Below are 16,722 nucleotides of genomic sequence, written 5' to 3' on the forward strand. Positions count from 1 at the left end.
TACTAAACCGGAATGAGCAGAGGTTCAGATCAATAAATCAAAAGTTAGACTGAACCTTTTCCCACAAAACTATATATCAATCTGCTCAGCTCCTCTTGCTCTACAAGATGCCGCCCCCAGATTGGGCTACATTTCCAGCTTGATGGGTTCCTTGTAAAGAAACAATCCTTTATATTAGTTTGTAGGGTGTTTTACCTGTCCCTTTACATTTACTCCAGATACTAATGTCCATAAACCTATTTATTCACTGATGCCCAGCACCAACCTTGCTGCGTAAATAATTCATAATCTTGGAAAGTGTAATTTGGTCAATAAAAGTTCATTCTTCCAATATTATTCAAGATTTTTCGTTACAAATACCAAACTAAACCCAAAGAAAAGTGCTCCATGATTAAGGAATAATAACGTGGTTTCCACATCTAAGGGCTTATCTAGGATTAGAGAAAAGCAAAAAACGTGCCATTCTCGTCCATAGGTCTGGTACTGCCGTTCATCCCAATATAAGTAAATGAAGTTGCAATACCACACACAGCCAGAGTGGCGCTGTTTCTGATAACTTTTTTTTATCACAAAGACACAATTGAAATTTGGTCCTGGTGAGATCTTGGGGCCCATGACTGTATGAACATGTATGTATTAACGTGGGTATTTATTTGCGCCCGCGTCCACATCCACATGCACCTACTGTACATATAAAATTCAATGTATATAGCAGGTCATGCTTTATGGATGTCAATATAAGCAGACATCCCTACAACTTCATGAAATATCAGCTTGGGGACCTACAGTTCCCTTTGGATATATCAGTATGCCATAGCCAAATAGCAAAAAATGAGATTGCACGTTCGATGTAATAGTAATGCTTTGATGGGGCTTTGGTGGACAAGATACAGTCAACGACTCGCACTAGCTATAGACCTGCACAATAATAACCAGCTTGTCAGAGACTGGATGATATGAAGCTTGGGATGACTGGTGTCTATGGGTGAAAGTTTCCTGACCATACACAGCCAGCATCTTGTGTGCTGTACGTCTAGAACATGGTTGCAAGAGAAATAAACCGAGCAATGCATTTGTGATCCTCTCACTGACCAGATTTATGCGGGTTCTTTCCTAAGACTGGAATGATCCTATTTTTTTTTTTCCGTTTTCTTCTTTCCTGCAAACTAGTCACTCTCCGCAATTTGAGAAAGGACAATATTATTATTATTATTATTAAAAAATATTAGCAGTATTCTGTACATGTCAACTGCTGGAAGTTAAAAAGAATTACTAAAGTGGTGGTAGGAAGGTAGAGCGGGGTGGGTGCCTCCTAGCACATTTTGCAGAGCGCCACTGCGGTCCTTCGAGAGTTCAAGATTTAGTGTCAGCTCATGAGTCTATGAGCCGCGAGGAGAAAGTAAAAGTCTGTCTCTTTACAAACACTAAAGGAGAAGTTTTCCGTTCCGGTGGATTTTCAGGATCTTCCCAAGCCTCTGTTTAGCTGTTGCCATGCCTTTTTTTGTACGCTTACCTGCAATGATAAACATAAAAGGTGAATCAGAACAAGGAAACAATCGTTACACCGTTTAAGGGTCTGAATGGCTTCTGTCGTACTGCAGAACAATCCAAGCTTCAATCTAATTATTAGAAAGGAATCTATAAACAGTCTATGAAGGGTTAAATCCGCTGAGACGCACACAGCACTCACTGTAACTGATTGGAGGAGAGCCGTTGATTGACAGGCGTCTCGTAAGCCAATGTGTTTCCAACACATTTCAGGGGCTCTTCAGCAGGCGCTCAATGAGGCCCATTTACCAAAACTAACGTACAGGAAAAGTGGTGCCTGCAAAATGCTTGCTAGAATCGGACTGCTCAACTTTTCTGTGCGTCAGTTTTGTTAAGACCTCTACTATGGGCCTCGGAGTTTAACCCTTCATGGAAATCCTAGATTTAAAGCATTAATGGCAACTTCAATAACTGCGAATGATTTGCATAATCACTACCAACCACAATCATTGTGTCAGAAGACAGAAAATTCCAAAATCGTGGCATGTAAACCCAACTTCAGAATAAATGTTCAGGAGGAACCCTTTAAAGTGACCCTCCGTTCCTGGGCTAACCAATATGGCTGCACCGCTTGTCTAGCTACCTAATGCATGCTGAGCATTGGTAGTTTAAGACACTACACACTGTTTGACTGCCCAGCATGTAGGGTCTTGCACACTATGCGTGGGAATGGTTCAGTAGGATCCTCAAGATAGGGCACCAATAGCAGATCAGGAGGGTTCACTGCCCAGGACGCCAACTGATCAGCTCTTGCGGCAGGCCGGAACTGTCTAAACACTGTCCATAGCTCAGGGGCCTGATGTAAAGGTGTAGCTCTCTTCCTTTCATTCAATGCCAATGATAGAGAGCTGAATCCCCAAATTAGGCCACTGCACTACGGATGGTGTTTTGACCGTTTAGGCTTTCTCATCAGCTGATTGGTGGGGGTCCCAAGCAGCGGAAGCTCCTGATCTGATATTGGTGACCATTGGTTTTTATCCTGGAAAACCCCTTTAATGCATAGTTTAAGAAAGCTAATGATACTATAATGCTGAAAGCTATGTACTGGTGATTGAAGCCATGAAGCTTTGCATTTGATGATGAAATGGTAGAAAACGGAATAAAAATGTGGTCTCATTCAACTGCTGTAAGAATTTTATTTGCTTTATACCTATTTTCAATATTCCATAAATAATGTGAGAGGTAGAAAAAAAATTAAATAAAATGTATATATATTCCTTTCCACTTGACCTGCAAGGGAGTCAACATGAACGAGGTTTCTGCCCTAGCTCAATCACATGGGGTAAAGGTATAGGAGGAAGGGGCTCTTGCTAAGAACTGTTGGGGCATTAGGAAGAACCATGAAATGGCATCATTAGACGTTATTCTGGGTAAGACTATCTTGCTAAAAGTGTACCTCCGATGTTGCGGTCATCCTCGCCTCCTAAGGTCTGGTCCACATTTGGCAGATTTTTGTGCTCCGAATCTGCAGTAAACTCTCCCTGTGTAAGACACAGGCCTTTGCTAAAGAATCCCAGCAGATTTTACTCTGTTACCTTAAAAGTGGTGAAATCAGCGGTGAAAGTCTTCAACAGAAATTGACATGCTGCAAATTTAGAAAGATTTCCATGCAGTAAATTTCTGCAGCATTTGTTAAAATCTCCTCCACAAGCCTGGAAATCGTTGTGGATTTTACCTGCGTAAATCCACGGATAAATTCTGCGTCTCACGTGGACAAATCCTAAATCTGTGGGAGACACGGCTGTCAGAGTGGTCAGTATTCTTGCCAAGGCAATCATACAGAGACTAGTAACTCTCCTACACAGTAGGCTGCAGGAATCGTATGCCTCTATAACAGTACTGGCCAATCTGACAGCTGTGTCTTCTGCAGATTTGGGGTACAGCAGATCTGTACAAGATGGCAATGCTGTGGCATTAACCTGTTGATTAGCACAGGTAAAATGTGCAGCGGCTACTGTACCAGGCCCGTGGAGGAGATTGTAACAAAACTGCAGATTTTTTTTCTGCGTAGAAATTGTCCCTTGATGTAGATTTGTAAATCCTTATCATGTCAATTTCTGTTACGGATTATCACTGTGGATTTCCCTCCTTTCAAAATAAAAAAGTGAAAGCTACATCAGATCTGCAGTGGAAAAATCTACTATGTCTAGACCCAGCCTTAGATTTCTGGCAGGGGACAAGGATACCAGCAACATTGAAGATTGCCTTATAGTCTTCAAAGTTACATTTCAGTGTTGCATATAGTTACATATACTGTATATTACATTTACATGTACAATTGGAGGATTTTAGTCCAGCTTTTCAGACACTTTTATAATGGCCTCAGTGGATTTGGTCAGATTAAAGCAGCAATTATTTTATTAAAGCTATGTATAGTGTACAATCATTTACTTTGTATACATATATAGTTGTACTTTTGACTACAAAGTGAGTCCAAAAAACCCATAGTAGCTCCATAAGTAGGTATAACATAAGAGCAGCTATCTCCAACATGCCGTCACCCCCAGCTGTTGTGACACTACAACTCCTAGCTCACCCTGACAGCCACAAGCAATACCCCATAAGGCCTCCCTCACACAGGCGTTTGGAAAAACACTGGGTTTTTCACGGCTGCGTTTACTCCGGTTCAGCAGCGCTGACATGTCTTTTGTCAGCGTTTTGGTTGCTTTTTTAGCACAGCTGAAAATGCAGCCAAGGAAGCTGAATGCCAAAACTGTGTGAGGAAGGCCTTATACACACCATGCAGGCACCGTCCGGGTCCATCCCGTTGTTCTCCGACATCCCTGCAGGCTTCCGGGCACTTGTCATCGCGACAGAGCATCTCTTGATGCTAAAAAGGTTTGAAGACCCCACCTCCAGCAAGAGATTGCTCTGATAGGCTGAGCAGCGCTGCCAATCACTTTGAATGGCTGTGATTGGTTCATTGAGCGCTTGCTCTGTTTGGCTGAGACGCACTGCCAATCACATTGAATGGCTGTGATTGGTTCATCAAGGACTGGCTCTGATTGGCTGAGCCAGCGCTCGATGAACCAATCAAAGAAATCTTTTGCTGGAGGCGGGGTCTTCAAACCCTGTTTGCATCAAGAGATATTCTATCAATGATGACAAGTGCATGGTAAGCCTGCAGCAGCGCCGGAAAACAGCATGAGGGCTGAAAACAGCCAAAGATAGAACATGCATCATTGTCAAAGCGCAGCGTTGAAAACACTTGTGTGAGCAGCCCCATTGAAATGAATGGGAGCGTTGTAAACAGTTTAGCACAGTGTTGAAAATGCAGCGCTAAACGATGTACAAAAACGCCTGTATGAGGGAAGCCTAATGGTGGTCTTTAACATCTCTGCTCCCAATGACTAGTATCACTATAGGGTCCCTATAGCTAAATACTGACACTTTTTGCTACAAACTAGAATCCACTCATCAGTATCTCACACTTTAAAATACTTTTTATTTTTGGTTGGTTGATAGATGATGTATTTCGCTTTCACTGTTCATTATCTACAGATATACACTGTATATATATGTTATACTGTATATATAAAATGAAGGCACTGGTGTTTATTTATTCTGTCCGCCCCTACTCCTGTGCGTAACCCGCTCGTGTCTTGGCTTCGATCTCCTCTAGTAACTGAAGTGTAACTAACGATTAGCTGCTTATTTAGTCAGGCAGGGCTCCACGAAGGAATGTCAGAGACTGCCTATGAATCAAAGGGCTGGGTTACTACATTACTGGGTTATGTCAAGTGGAATCGCTGTCATTTTCTCCATCCATGTCTGACTTCATTACAAGTGTCAGTGCTTCAAGATACTCCAATCAAAGTATTCAATGTTGACATTTAAAATACCAGGACTTTTGGGAACTGCCTGTAATCAGCATCTGATCCATCGGGGGATCAGAGTCCAGTTCACGGACTTTCCTTAGGATTCCTGGAAGCAGCTGTATGCTTCATACCTGGAACTTCCAATTCTAGGACATATTATTTGTAAGAGTTTCTGTTCAGTACCGGTGTCTCATTCAACTAAGTGAATATGTAAAAAAACTAATATATTTTAGGCAACAGATATTAAATTAATATATTCCAATGGGTTTAGACCAATGTCCAGTAAAAATGGTAAGAAATATGTAGTTGCTACAATTGCTCCTTTATGGGTGGACTTTAGCTATATTATGAAATTTTAAAGGAGAATCCCCTTGGGCTCAAAAGAGCATCTGAAGTAATATGGAACTTGATAGCAAAACTTCATCCCCAGTAGAAGATCTTGTGTCTATGGAAGAGGCAGGGTTCAATCACAATGTCACATATATTTTATGCAGCTTTAAAAGAGGATCTGTCCCTAAGGATCCTTAATTCCTGCCAGAAAGAGTGCCGATCCAAGTGCTGGTTAATCGGCATTTATTTAAAGGTTATGCAAAACGTTTTGTAAATAGTTTTTATTATGCATTTCTAATTGTTTGGTTTCTATGCTTGTATTGTTTTCCAAGGCACTGCATACTTGAAGACTGAAAACTTTGCAAATTCTATTTAGTGTAAACTGACAGCTCCTCCCCTGGCCTGCTTCCTTGTTCTGAACATACATTCACTGCCTTTCCACGGAGCTATTACAGAGGGCTGTATGATTGTCCCAGGAAATGGTGGATGAGATCAAAAGGACAGAGCAGAGAAAGATACTATTACAGATGGCTATAATTCACTTCAGGTGAATTTTCTGCTCCTATCAGCAGTGAGGAAGAAGGGACCAGCAGCTACTCAGAGAGAGGATGGAGAGAAAGCTGTGTAGTATTGAGTGGGTGTGGTAATGTTACACAGCCTCTGAAAGAAAAGAGGGGGATCTGAGCTTGTGCACATTCAGGGAGAGATCAGCTGATTAGTGCTGGGAATCTCCACCAGACAAAAACTTGTATTTAAGAGAGGCTGCAAACCCACTATGAGACTTTTTATATGCATGAGAAGGAAAACTCAATGTAAAAAACAGTTAAGTGAATCGCTTTTTTCTGCTGGGATTTCGAAAAGATGCACGAAAGATTTTTAAATATAGCCTTTAAATGGTCTTTTACAAGGGTCAATACAAATTGTGATAATTCAGGCTGCATGCAATTTGCATAATCACACCAGCTCACAACAAATGATTATTCTTTGGTTCAGAGAAAAGATTTGATCAGCCAGTGTTTGTTTGTTTGTTGGCTAATTTCTGGCTTGTTTACATAGGGCAATGAAAGGGCAATAAATAGGGAAGACACATCCTAATAAATGTCTGTTTGGCCTACTATTGGCCCATATTAAAGGTACTGTAATGAGATGAGACAGGAGAAGTAACAAATCCAATTTATGGCAAGCTACGTACATTGAAGTTTTTGCCTGCAACTTTTTTTCTGAGAGCTACATACAAGGACACAGTTAGGTAAAGAAACAGAACTATCCCATTAATCATGAGGGCCATGAGATCTGCCTTCAGGCTGTGAGTTGAGAGGCCTTAGTAGGAAAGAATATTGCAAAACTGAAAAAATGGGTATACAAGTTGCAATTGGAAGCTCCACCACAGCTTCATATACTGCACATACAGAAAACTTTTAAAGGGGTTATACCACAATACCAGAATCAACTTTCCCCAACAATCCAAAGACTAAATAATAAAAGTCTGATAGTTGGGGGTCTCATTATCCCCACTGATCCTGAGAACAGGGGTCTGATGAAAACAGCCAAGCGCTTGTACTCGGCTATCTACAGTCCCACCTAAAAATGAATGAAGTAGCATTGTGCATGTATAATTGTTCCTACATTAAATCTGCTCCTTAGCAAGGGGTGGGCGGAGCAGTACGCCCACAATGAGGAGGAGGGGAGACACAGGATTGATGGAGGTCTCTGTGGTGACACCTGCACTAATCAGACTTTTATCACCTATCCTAAGAATAGGTGATAAAAGTTAATTCTGGTACAACCTCCTTAAGTTCATTGTAGGGCTCGTTTTCCTTTGTTTCCTACAGATTTTATTGAATGTATACATGTGGTTTTGCTTTATGTACCAGTTACATATTAAAGAAGGGCTCCATAGCGGAGTATACAAGGTGAAATAGACCCAGTTATGAGAATGCATCATAGAGGTTCTTCTAGGTTTTTACACTGATCTTTATTTTTATCTTTGTGATTTATTGTACATATCTGAATACTTAGGAAGAGAACACAATACTATAGAGTATTTACACTGGTTGCTTAATGGCAGATGGTCCTGTTTGCAATGATACCTACAGTAGTGGGCCTAAAGGTAGCCATATGCCTTAGCCAAGTATCTGTTGGCTGAATGCACCAACAACTAGACAGTTTGAGGGTGGTTTATGTTCCATGACAACAAAATAGAACACGCCCAATCCTTTTTTTGCCCCGACATCTGTTATTGGGTTAGAGTCAAGCACCTCCATACACATGACTGGTCATCTAGCCCTGATGACTGTGGCAGATGCAGCCAACATTGATCTAATGTGCATGGGTACCTCAAGAGTGACATTTTTCCTATACAGAAAGGTCCGAATTGAAACTGAAATGTGCTGTATGTAGACTGTCAGTCTATCATTGACCACCAATGATATAAATACACATTAGATCCCATATACCCCTAAAACCTTACAATCAATCATTCTAAAAAAAAATAAAAATTTTAGAAAACCATGCAAGACAAGACAAGTGGTGCTGTGAACATCAACGTAGATGTAAATGAGGAAAATCGTATGGAGATATTATACACCTATTTAGTAAGCTTATATAAGATTACTATGGTATAATGAAGTCCTATGAGGACAGATCCTAATGGAAAAGATCAATCTGAACACACCCCAGTAGCTACAATACAGTATCTTTGGTTTTATAGCAGGAAAATCAATTTCCTGGTGGTGAGATTTTCGACTATTCTCCAATTGCACATAGCATCACTGACTAAAAAGAGGATGTGATCGTCAGGGTTTGGGGTGTCTCCACTACAGAAAAAAGTCAACCCTTTCAAAATATATTATTAATGGTGATAGTAACGAACACACCTACCCATTGATCCTCCTTGATGTTAGCTAGTGATCTCAGATATACTTTATGTACTGCTTTATTGATTGTGCTCATTGCTGCCTCTACCTCAAATTGGCCTTCTAAAGTGTTCTAATGCCCTCTGGCAGAGTAATTATGGGGAAAGAGAGGGGTATGCAGAGTAACAGTGACTTGTAATGCACTATAGGAAAATATAGATTATAATTTCGATTTGCACAACTCTAGGTCCTAAAATCTCATAATAAACCAGATTTCTCAAGAACACCAAGGCTGTTCTATATCTCGGAATATATCTGGAATACCATCAACCACTGGGACCTGAAGTAGAGCATCACACGTTGCATCCCATACTAAGCCCATAACGGTGATATGACTGACACATTACTCAGGTAAGTCCAGCATACACTCCACATGTAGTTTTACCTTTGGCAGCTGAGTTATTTTGGGAAGAGACAGACGGTCTCCTTTGTGTGAGGAACACCCCGGGGGCCATGGGCTGAGTCCCTCTGTTTACTTGGGCTACACCAAACGTGCTGACACCGGCTGTGTACTCGTGGTCTGTTAGACTAGTGTCCAGAGATTCCAGCTTTGTGGCTTCAGGAGAACTGCTTTCCTGACAAAGTTTATTTGTGTTGTTAGGTGACAGCTTCTTTTTTGTATTCTTTTTCTTCTTGACTTTTTTTTCCTCCTTTAAGGAAGCAAATTGTTATCATGAGGCTGCTTTCAAATATGGATTGAATCTAACAGGTGAGCAGAGATTTAGAAAAGAAACGACCACAGAAGGTGATGCCAGAAAGCCTTGTGCCTCCCTAATTACCGATGTGATGTAAATGAGTGTGTTTTATGTTAATAACGGAGTCTGAATTTGTGTTTTAACATTTATTGTGCTTTTTTTAAAAGGGGCGGGGGGGGGGGATTTAAACTTTTTTTTCCTTTTTTTAACTTTTAATGGGACTTTTTAAATAGAGACCTTACAGCCATGATTATTGCTTACATAACTTAACTCCTTTTACTAGACTAGTTGAAAGCAGACAGCACTATTTTACTGCATTTATAGGTGTCATTTGTTTCTTGATTAAGGGTACTTTTACACTGGCCGACTATCGACCGGAAAATCGCTCAAACTAGCCATCCCATATAAAAGTGAAATGGTACTGGTAAGTAATCACTTATTAGTCACTTCGTTTCAGCTCACTGAAACAAAGAGATTAATGAGCAACTTCTTGCTCTGTATAACCAGGCAGTTGCTCATCTTTGAACGGCTGCCTGTTCACAGTGAATAGAGGTGGGCAGCTTCCGGAAGGGATCTCGGTGCCCTCCGCCCTCCATTCACTGACTGAATATCGCTCGTATGTGAAAGCACAGCAGTGATAGTCCGCCCCTGTAAAAGTACCCTAAGTATCTATAAAGTATACTCTAGTCCTCCGTCTTTAATTAGTTAGGCATGTTCACCTGTAAGTGAGATATCTCCTCCCTGAGACTTGCAGAACATTGGTAGCGGTTGTCAGCTTTCAACAAGGAGTCCAACAGATGGGACCTTCTCACATGCCTTAATAACATGTCAATAGATCCTAAAAACAGAGCACCTATTTTATGCCTTACATGTTCCTTATTGTGCCAACCATGTCATGTAGACCAAGTTGTGCATTTCTAAATAAATGAACACCACCCCTGACGCCGAGCTATTTTGCTGTATAGTCTACCGAGAAAACTTAGGGCAATACAATACGACTGTCAGTATTTTGCCCGTTTCTATATTCGGACCTATTCTCAACTGATTACATCCCAAATATTTCTGCATCGCATTCGCTAGGCCACAATGGATTTTGCTATATCTCTGAGCCTTCCACAGCAGAGAATTAAGAGAAGTCCAGTTTCCCCCCTTCTTACAGCTTACTAGCAATCTTGTGGAAGGTAAATGAAGTCCTCGGCTACCATTAAGGCTCAGTGGATTAGAGCGATATAGTGAACACATCATGCAGTGCAGTCACAAAAACAAATGGGGCAACCAAAAGCAATGACAGTATTGTCCCCTATTATGATGCCGTATGCCTTTCTGGTTGGGCCTATGTGTGTAGTTCCAGCCTATGATAATAATTCAAAGCAATCATCCCAATCCCATATAATATATAGAGGAATACAAAGTGAAGAAAGTACAATTCGTAACATATCTTGGCCCCATTACCAATAAACTTTACATGGGAAATCATCAAGATGATTCGGACCTATTGACCAAGTGCTTGTTCTAACAACATAAATTACCAGGGACGTCAGAACAGTAATTATTACCAGAATTTCCTATAGCTATATACTGTGCCAACTGCAACAGCTGGAACCAAAATATATACAAATAGAATAACCCACTACAGTACATATCTTAGTATGGGCTGCAGACATAATGTGATGCTCCATTTTTATGCGACTTTCCAATATTATACTGTATATAATCCCTTTAATATGCTTACAGTATATTTGCTAGATACTCATTCCTGCATATTACACATTTTGGTGCAGAAAACTGCCAACTGATCTTCAAGAAGGGATCTAAAGGGAACCTATTACTTTCTATGAGCAATATAAACTAAGGTTATTGGCTTTTAGGACAGGGGGCGCTGAGTCTGGGAAGTGACTTTCATATTCACCTGCTTCCCTTACTAATTTGGCATTCAGCCCATTGAACAGACTTGTCTCTGCATTGTATGCACACACTGTCCTCTCATCATGGACCTAGGTGAACGGACCTTGCGTCAGCTCTGAGAATGGATAGCGAGGGAAGGCAGAGGCATGCGAGTATGAAAGTCACATCCCAAGTCTCAGTGGTCACCATTTAAGTTGAACTGTAGATATTAGCATTGCCAAGTTCTGCAGTAGGAGGAAGAAATCAGACAATTATATCTCCCACTTTCATTCTTAATGACATACTGTGTATATATAAATATATATTCTGCTAAATATTTTCCCTTTTTATGTTCCCTATATTAGGTAAACGTACAAAAAGTGAACTCTAAGATTTACGGGGGATTTCCCTTTCACTATCTCTATATACCAATCAAAATGCACTTATTTTCAAATATTTTGCAAGCACTAAGTGCAGCAATTGCACAGATGCCATAGTGGTTTTTACGTATTCTAATAGACTAAGCAATTCCACAGCACTAGAGATCTCTTTTTACTGCTCTATAGGAAGAAATAATAGTGAATAGACAGGGGATTCCTATGGACATTACATGTGTGGGCATGTAAAAGTCATTTGAAACTATTGAAAAGAATGTTGTCTCATTAGTGTGTATTCTCAGTTCTAAAGAACTTTTATAACAAATTGAACGAAATAAACTCAGTCTCACTATGAATTCATATTTTTTGGCACCGTTTAAAATAGATAATTTTGTGTAAATTAAATATATATATTTTTAAAGAAAAGTCAAAGTAAACAGCAAGAAGAAGGAAAGCAAATTAAACTATACACATAAGCACATGAGCAAAGCTATAAAATAATGATGCAGATGATGGGAGACTTCCTGAGTGTATGGGAAGCATATGTAGTCAACGCCTTCACCACTGTAAGACCTACTACAAAGATAGTAGGCCTTAGTAAAAAAAAAAAAAAAAAAAAGAAAAATATTAAAGCGGTTTTCCGTGCAAAAACCATTAATAACCTATCCTCAGGATAGATCATAAATAGTTAATCGCCGGGACCCATCGCTTGGGGTACCTGGGGGTCAGCTAATCGTCCGGCCTGCTGTCAGTCATCGTGGACAGAGCGGAAGTCCTATAACCGGCTTAATTCTCATTGAATCATCGCGAACTGAAACCTATTACACTTCTGCGTCCGACCCCGATGTCGGAGGTGGAAATGTCTGGAGGTGTAATAGCTGCTTGAGATCCAATGGATTTCAATGGGAATGAAGCCAGCTATAACACTTCCATTCCCGACCCCGAAGATGTCCAGCACCGCTGCGATGACAGCAAACTGGATGGTTAGTTGATCACCTGGGATCCCGAATGGTGGGTCCCTGGCAACTTAACTACTTACAAGTCATCAATAGTTTTTGACAGGAAAACTCCTTTAAAGTGTGGGTTATATATCTACTTTAATTAAGTAGACCATACTAGAGTCTCATACAGCACCTGACAAGCCACTGTTAAGATGTGTCTTTACTTTATTTATGGATTTGCCAATTTTTGTAAGCCGTGATACTTGATTGTACATTGCCAAATTAAACAATTGCAAAACCTAAAAGCGTTTCCCCAATTTTGACATTTATCACAGGGCAATCAGATATTTAAAATGCTACTAAGACTGTGAAGCGTATACCAGTTGTTGGCTGTGGTGTACATAGAAGATAGGGGGGGCCCATAGCAAAGATCAAAATGGGTCCCCAATTATGGCGATGGGTTTTTGTCACCCAGGACAGTATTGCATTGTATTTATTTCCTACTTCATGCCTCTCCCATGACGGTTGAGTCAATGCCCTATCCTATTGCTTGCTTAGAATGCAATTCTTCTGGAGAGGGAAGAACTCACCATGCAGTAGCAAATGGAATGTGACCAATCAAGACTGGGCACTCCCCAAGGGCTCCAGAGCCGTTACATAGGCTGCCTCTATTGTAAGTACGCCTTTGGTAGTTAATGAGGCGCAGCAAGGAAGTCTGTGCGGACAAGAGTCATCATGTGCTGCAGGGACATTCCGTTGGTTACACCGATCTCTTATTTAGAAATTATACCCAAGCGTAACCATGATCTAGCTTGTAAGACCTAGCTGAGAAAGGTTGAGATATTCTAGAAGTCATGTACATGTGGGAACCACACTGACCTTGAGAGTAAAAGGGTCTTAGTTTTCATTTTCAATAGAGTTTTGGCATGCATAAAAGTCAATAGAAGGTTTGAATCAACATTGGTGTCCTCTAGAGTGGAGAGCTGTGACTGACATGTTATAGATGTCAAATTTGGGAAAACCTCTTTTATTATCATTTTATAAAATCTCAAATTTTAGTTTTTTTCCCCATATGAAATAAGCTTTAGCTTAATTTTTAATGAAATTTACAAAAATTTGGGAAATGGTTCTATCAGAACTGTGCTTAAACTATGCGTGGTCAAATCCAAAATGTTTTATTCCACTTACCCTTCTTACTACTGTGCTATTGTTTCTACACATTTCTACAAAATAAATATTATACTTAAAGATTTGCATATACTCTAATATTAGGAGTGGGGGGTCATTTGAAGGGATTCCCTACTATAGCAGCCATTTTTAAAAATGACATCACACAAAAGTCCAGGCTGTGTAAGAGAGACTGTTGCATTGTCTCACCTGCTGGGATAACTTGGCTGCAGCAGCTGCAAGTCCCGTTTCAATAGAGGCAACTCTCGTACCTTCACGGATAGGTCTGTCTTGCCGCGGTATGGAGGGGCCAACTCTTGCTAAATAATAAACATTTAATAAGGAACCGGCATGAATATGATAACATGCGAGGACCTTACATAGTCATTCAATTCACAAGACCATCTAGACTGAGGATAAAAGTCAAACCCTAATTAGAAATGGAGTGTTTTGTAGGAAAAAATACTATTGTTTTTTATGTGTAATTAGTACAATTTTTTTGTCTATTTCTCTAAAGTTTTGCTAGTTCTACATTCATTGCTAGCAGAGACTGAAACACACTCCTAAAACTGGCAATAGATGTTGGCCGAATGTTTATTACCAACCTCTCCATAAACATTTTGACTTTCGTTTTCCCCTACATCTGCCTTTAGGGTACAGTCGGAAGGCCCTCATATGCATAACATTGTCACCCAAGTTTGCCAAAATCGTCCGACATGATTCTAATGTGTATCAAATCACCCAATTAGATGCAAATGTATTACCTTCAAAGACTACCTGCAATAATAGTAGCTATACATGATAGATGTCTTAGTAGAGAACATCTTCAGATAAAAAGAACTGCATTGATCATACAGAGATTTCCAAATACATTGGATATCCCTCTAAGATATCACATGCTTCTGTTCAGGGGTGGGGCTTGTTATCCCTCCATCTATTCTTATATTTGTCTCAAGTTCATATTTTCCCATCTTAAAGGGAACCTGCCACATCCCATGAGACTCATATACTTAAGTTATGGGCTCAAAGGATAGAGGTTGTTGAGTCTGGGATGTGACTTTCATAGTAAGTTCAAGCCATGCACTGAGCGAGGGCTTTGTCTACTATGCCTAGTACAAGACCTGAAGGAACCAAGCTGTACTTTTCTCCTTGGTGTTCTTTAAATCCCCCCACCTAGGTTCTGGACTTGGCATAACATAGTGTATATGTTTTTCCTGGAGTGTTCCTTATAACCTAAATATGTATTTAATTCTATTAATAATTTAGTTTATGTGAATCTCCCATTACATTTTTGACCCTTTTTTGTAGTGGTTTCTCTAGCTGATCTTAGCCATGTAGGATTTAGCAGCAACCTGGTCACCAGAGATTTATTATGCAACTATATAAAAATGTATTATTAGTTGTACTGAAAAGTTGGATGCATGAAATTGATTTTCAGAAGAGGAGCAAAGGTACAGTAATGCCCGTACACTTGGTTTACAAGAGGCTTATTTCAACCTTCCGCTGCAAATGACCCAAGAGATTCCTTCGCTCCTACATACAGTGATTTTGGTATTTTCATTATCTTTTAAAATAGTTTAGAGGTTTGTCTATACTAATTGCAAGTCAGTACCAGATGATTTTCAGTTTCACCCCCATTAACTAATTTATTTTAATTAACTTTAATATATGAGAGCTAGCCCATCCAAAATACAAGACTACAATCTTGCCCTCTATATAAAAGGTGCGTCAAGTCACTATACATAAGGTACGGTGCTAAATTATTGGTAGAGGCTACCTGCGGACTAATGTTGCTCACTATGCTTTAAGGGGACCCTCCAGTCAGAAGCTCAAAGTGATAATTAAGTCAGTACTTACTGGAGATGATTACCTGCAATTTATTTTTCCTTAGATCTTGCATCTTGGCTGCTTTTTAGCTCAGCTTGATTAGAATGAGTTCTGATCTGTGACTATAGTTTACCTAGGATCTCCAATCTTAAGTAGTCTGGGGCACACCCTGCCTGCCTCCTCTGCAGCCTGAACCAATGATGAGGCAGGAGGTGTGTCCCAGACTACATCAGTGCAGAGGGATCAGCCCTATTCTCATTTGCAAAAGGAAAGGCTGGAAGCAATGGGATGAAACTGAAAGGGAGGAGACACAGATTAGATACCAGACAGTGAGGGTGACGAATGAGTGGAACAGGTTGCCACGGGAGGTGGCGAGTTCTCCTTCAATGGAAGTGTTCAAACAAAGGTTGGACAGACATCTGTCTGGGATGATTTAGTAAATCCTGCATTGAGAAGAGGGTTGGACCAGATTGAGAAGAGGGTTGGACCAGATGACCCTGGAGGTCCCTTCCAACTCTGCCATTCTTTGATTAAACAATCACAGATCACAGCTCTGTCCTAATAGAGCTGAAATAAAAAGCAGCCAAAGTACAAAATCTGAGGAAAAATAAAGAGCAGGTAGCCATCTCTAGCAAAAACTGACTTACATGTTAATTTGGAACTTGTGAATGGAGAGTTGCTTTAAAATGGGACAAAAAGCATATAAATGAACATAGAAATATTTTTAGACTGCAAATCAGTTTTATAGATATAAGAGGTCTGCACCTAGTACTCCCCGCCTCCACTGCTAAACTACCCCATAGGCAGGACTTATTTAAAGGGTTTTTTTAAGCATAAGTGGGGTTACATTACATCGCTGCAGTAGTAGTCTGGGGCTTCCGGCTGTAGCAGGCTGTGGTCCCTGCTAGGTAGGGCAATACAAAATAGATGTACAGTATCCCTAGAAAAAAAAGGCTACCATTTGTTATTCAGTGTCCCTCTAAGTTAGAGGATGGAAATTATGAAGGGCCATCATCCCTTCCTTGTTTTACTCAGATAGGAAATGGAACTCAAGAATGGAAATATTTGGGAAGGTCACATTTTTGTTCTTTCTTCTGGAATCCGTTTCAATTTTTAGGCAAAAAGAAAAATCAAATGGGGAGTGTGCCATACCTCTCCAACAGTGAAATGCATTTAACCTGATGTAGTCTGCAGTTGTATTTATATGTTATAGGCTCTAA

General features: G+C 40.2%; 1 protein-coding gene across 5 annotated transcripts in view; it reads right to left on the bottom strand.

Annotated features, from left to right (window-relative positions):
* Window positions 1–222: 222 nt before the first annotated feature.
* PHF2 (PHD finger protein 2) overlaps window positions 223–16,722 on the bottom strand; it is a 227,324-nt gene continuing 210,824 nt past the window's right edge. For 2 of the 5 annotated variants that reach the window (XM_066596505.1, XM_066596503.1), the window contains one exon: window positions 223–1,513. In XM_066596505.1, coding sequence (XP_066452602.1) covers window positions 1,425–1,513 — 89 coding nt within the window. In that variant the 3' untranslated portion in view covers window positions 223–1,424. Of the gene's footprint in view, window positions 1,514–8,996; window positions 9,262–13,885; window positions 13,996–16,722 lie in introns of those variants that run through there. The other 3 variants (XM_066596501.1, XM_066596502.1, XM_066596504.1) reach the window with 3 other exon arrangements.

The sequence above is a fragment of the Eleutherodactylus coqui genome, chromosome 3 (genome assembly GCF_035609145.1).
Source record: "Eleutherodactylus coqui strain aEleCoq1 chromosome 3, aEleCoq1.hap1, whole genome shotgun sequence".
In the NCBI taxonomy this organism is placed as follows: domain Eukaryota; kingdom Metazoa; phylum Chordata; class Amphibia; order Anura; family Eleutherodactylidae; genus Eleutherodactylus; species Eleutherodactylus coqui.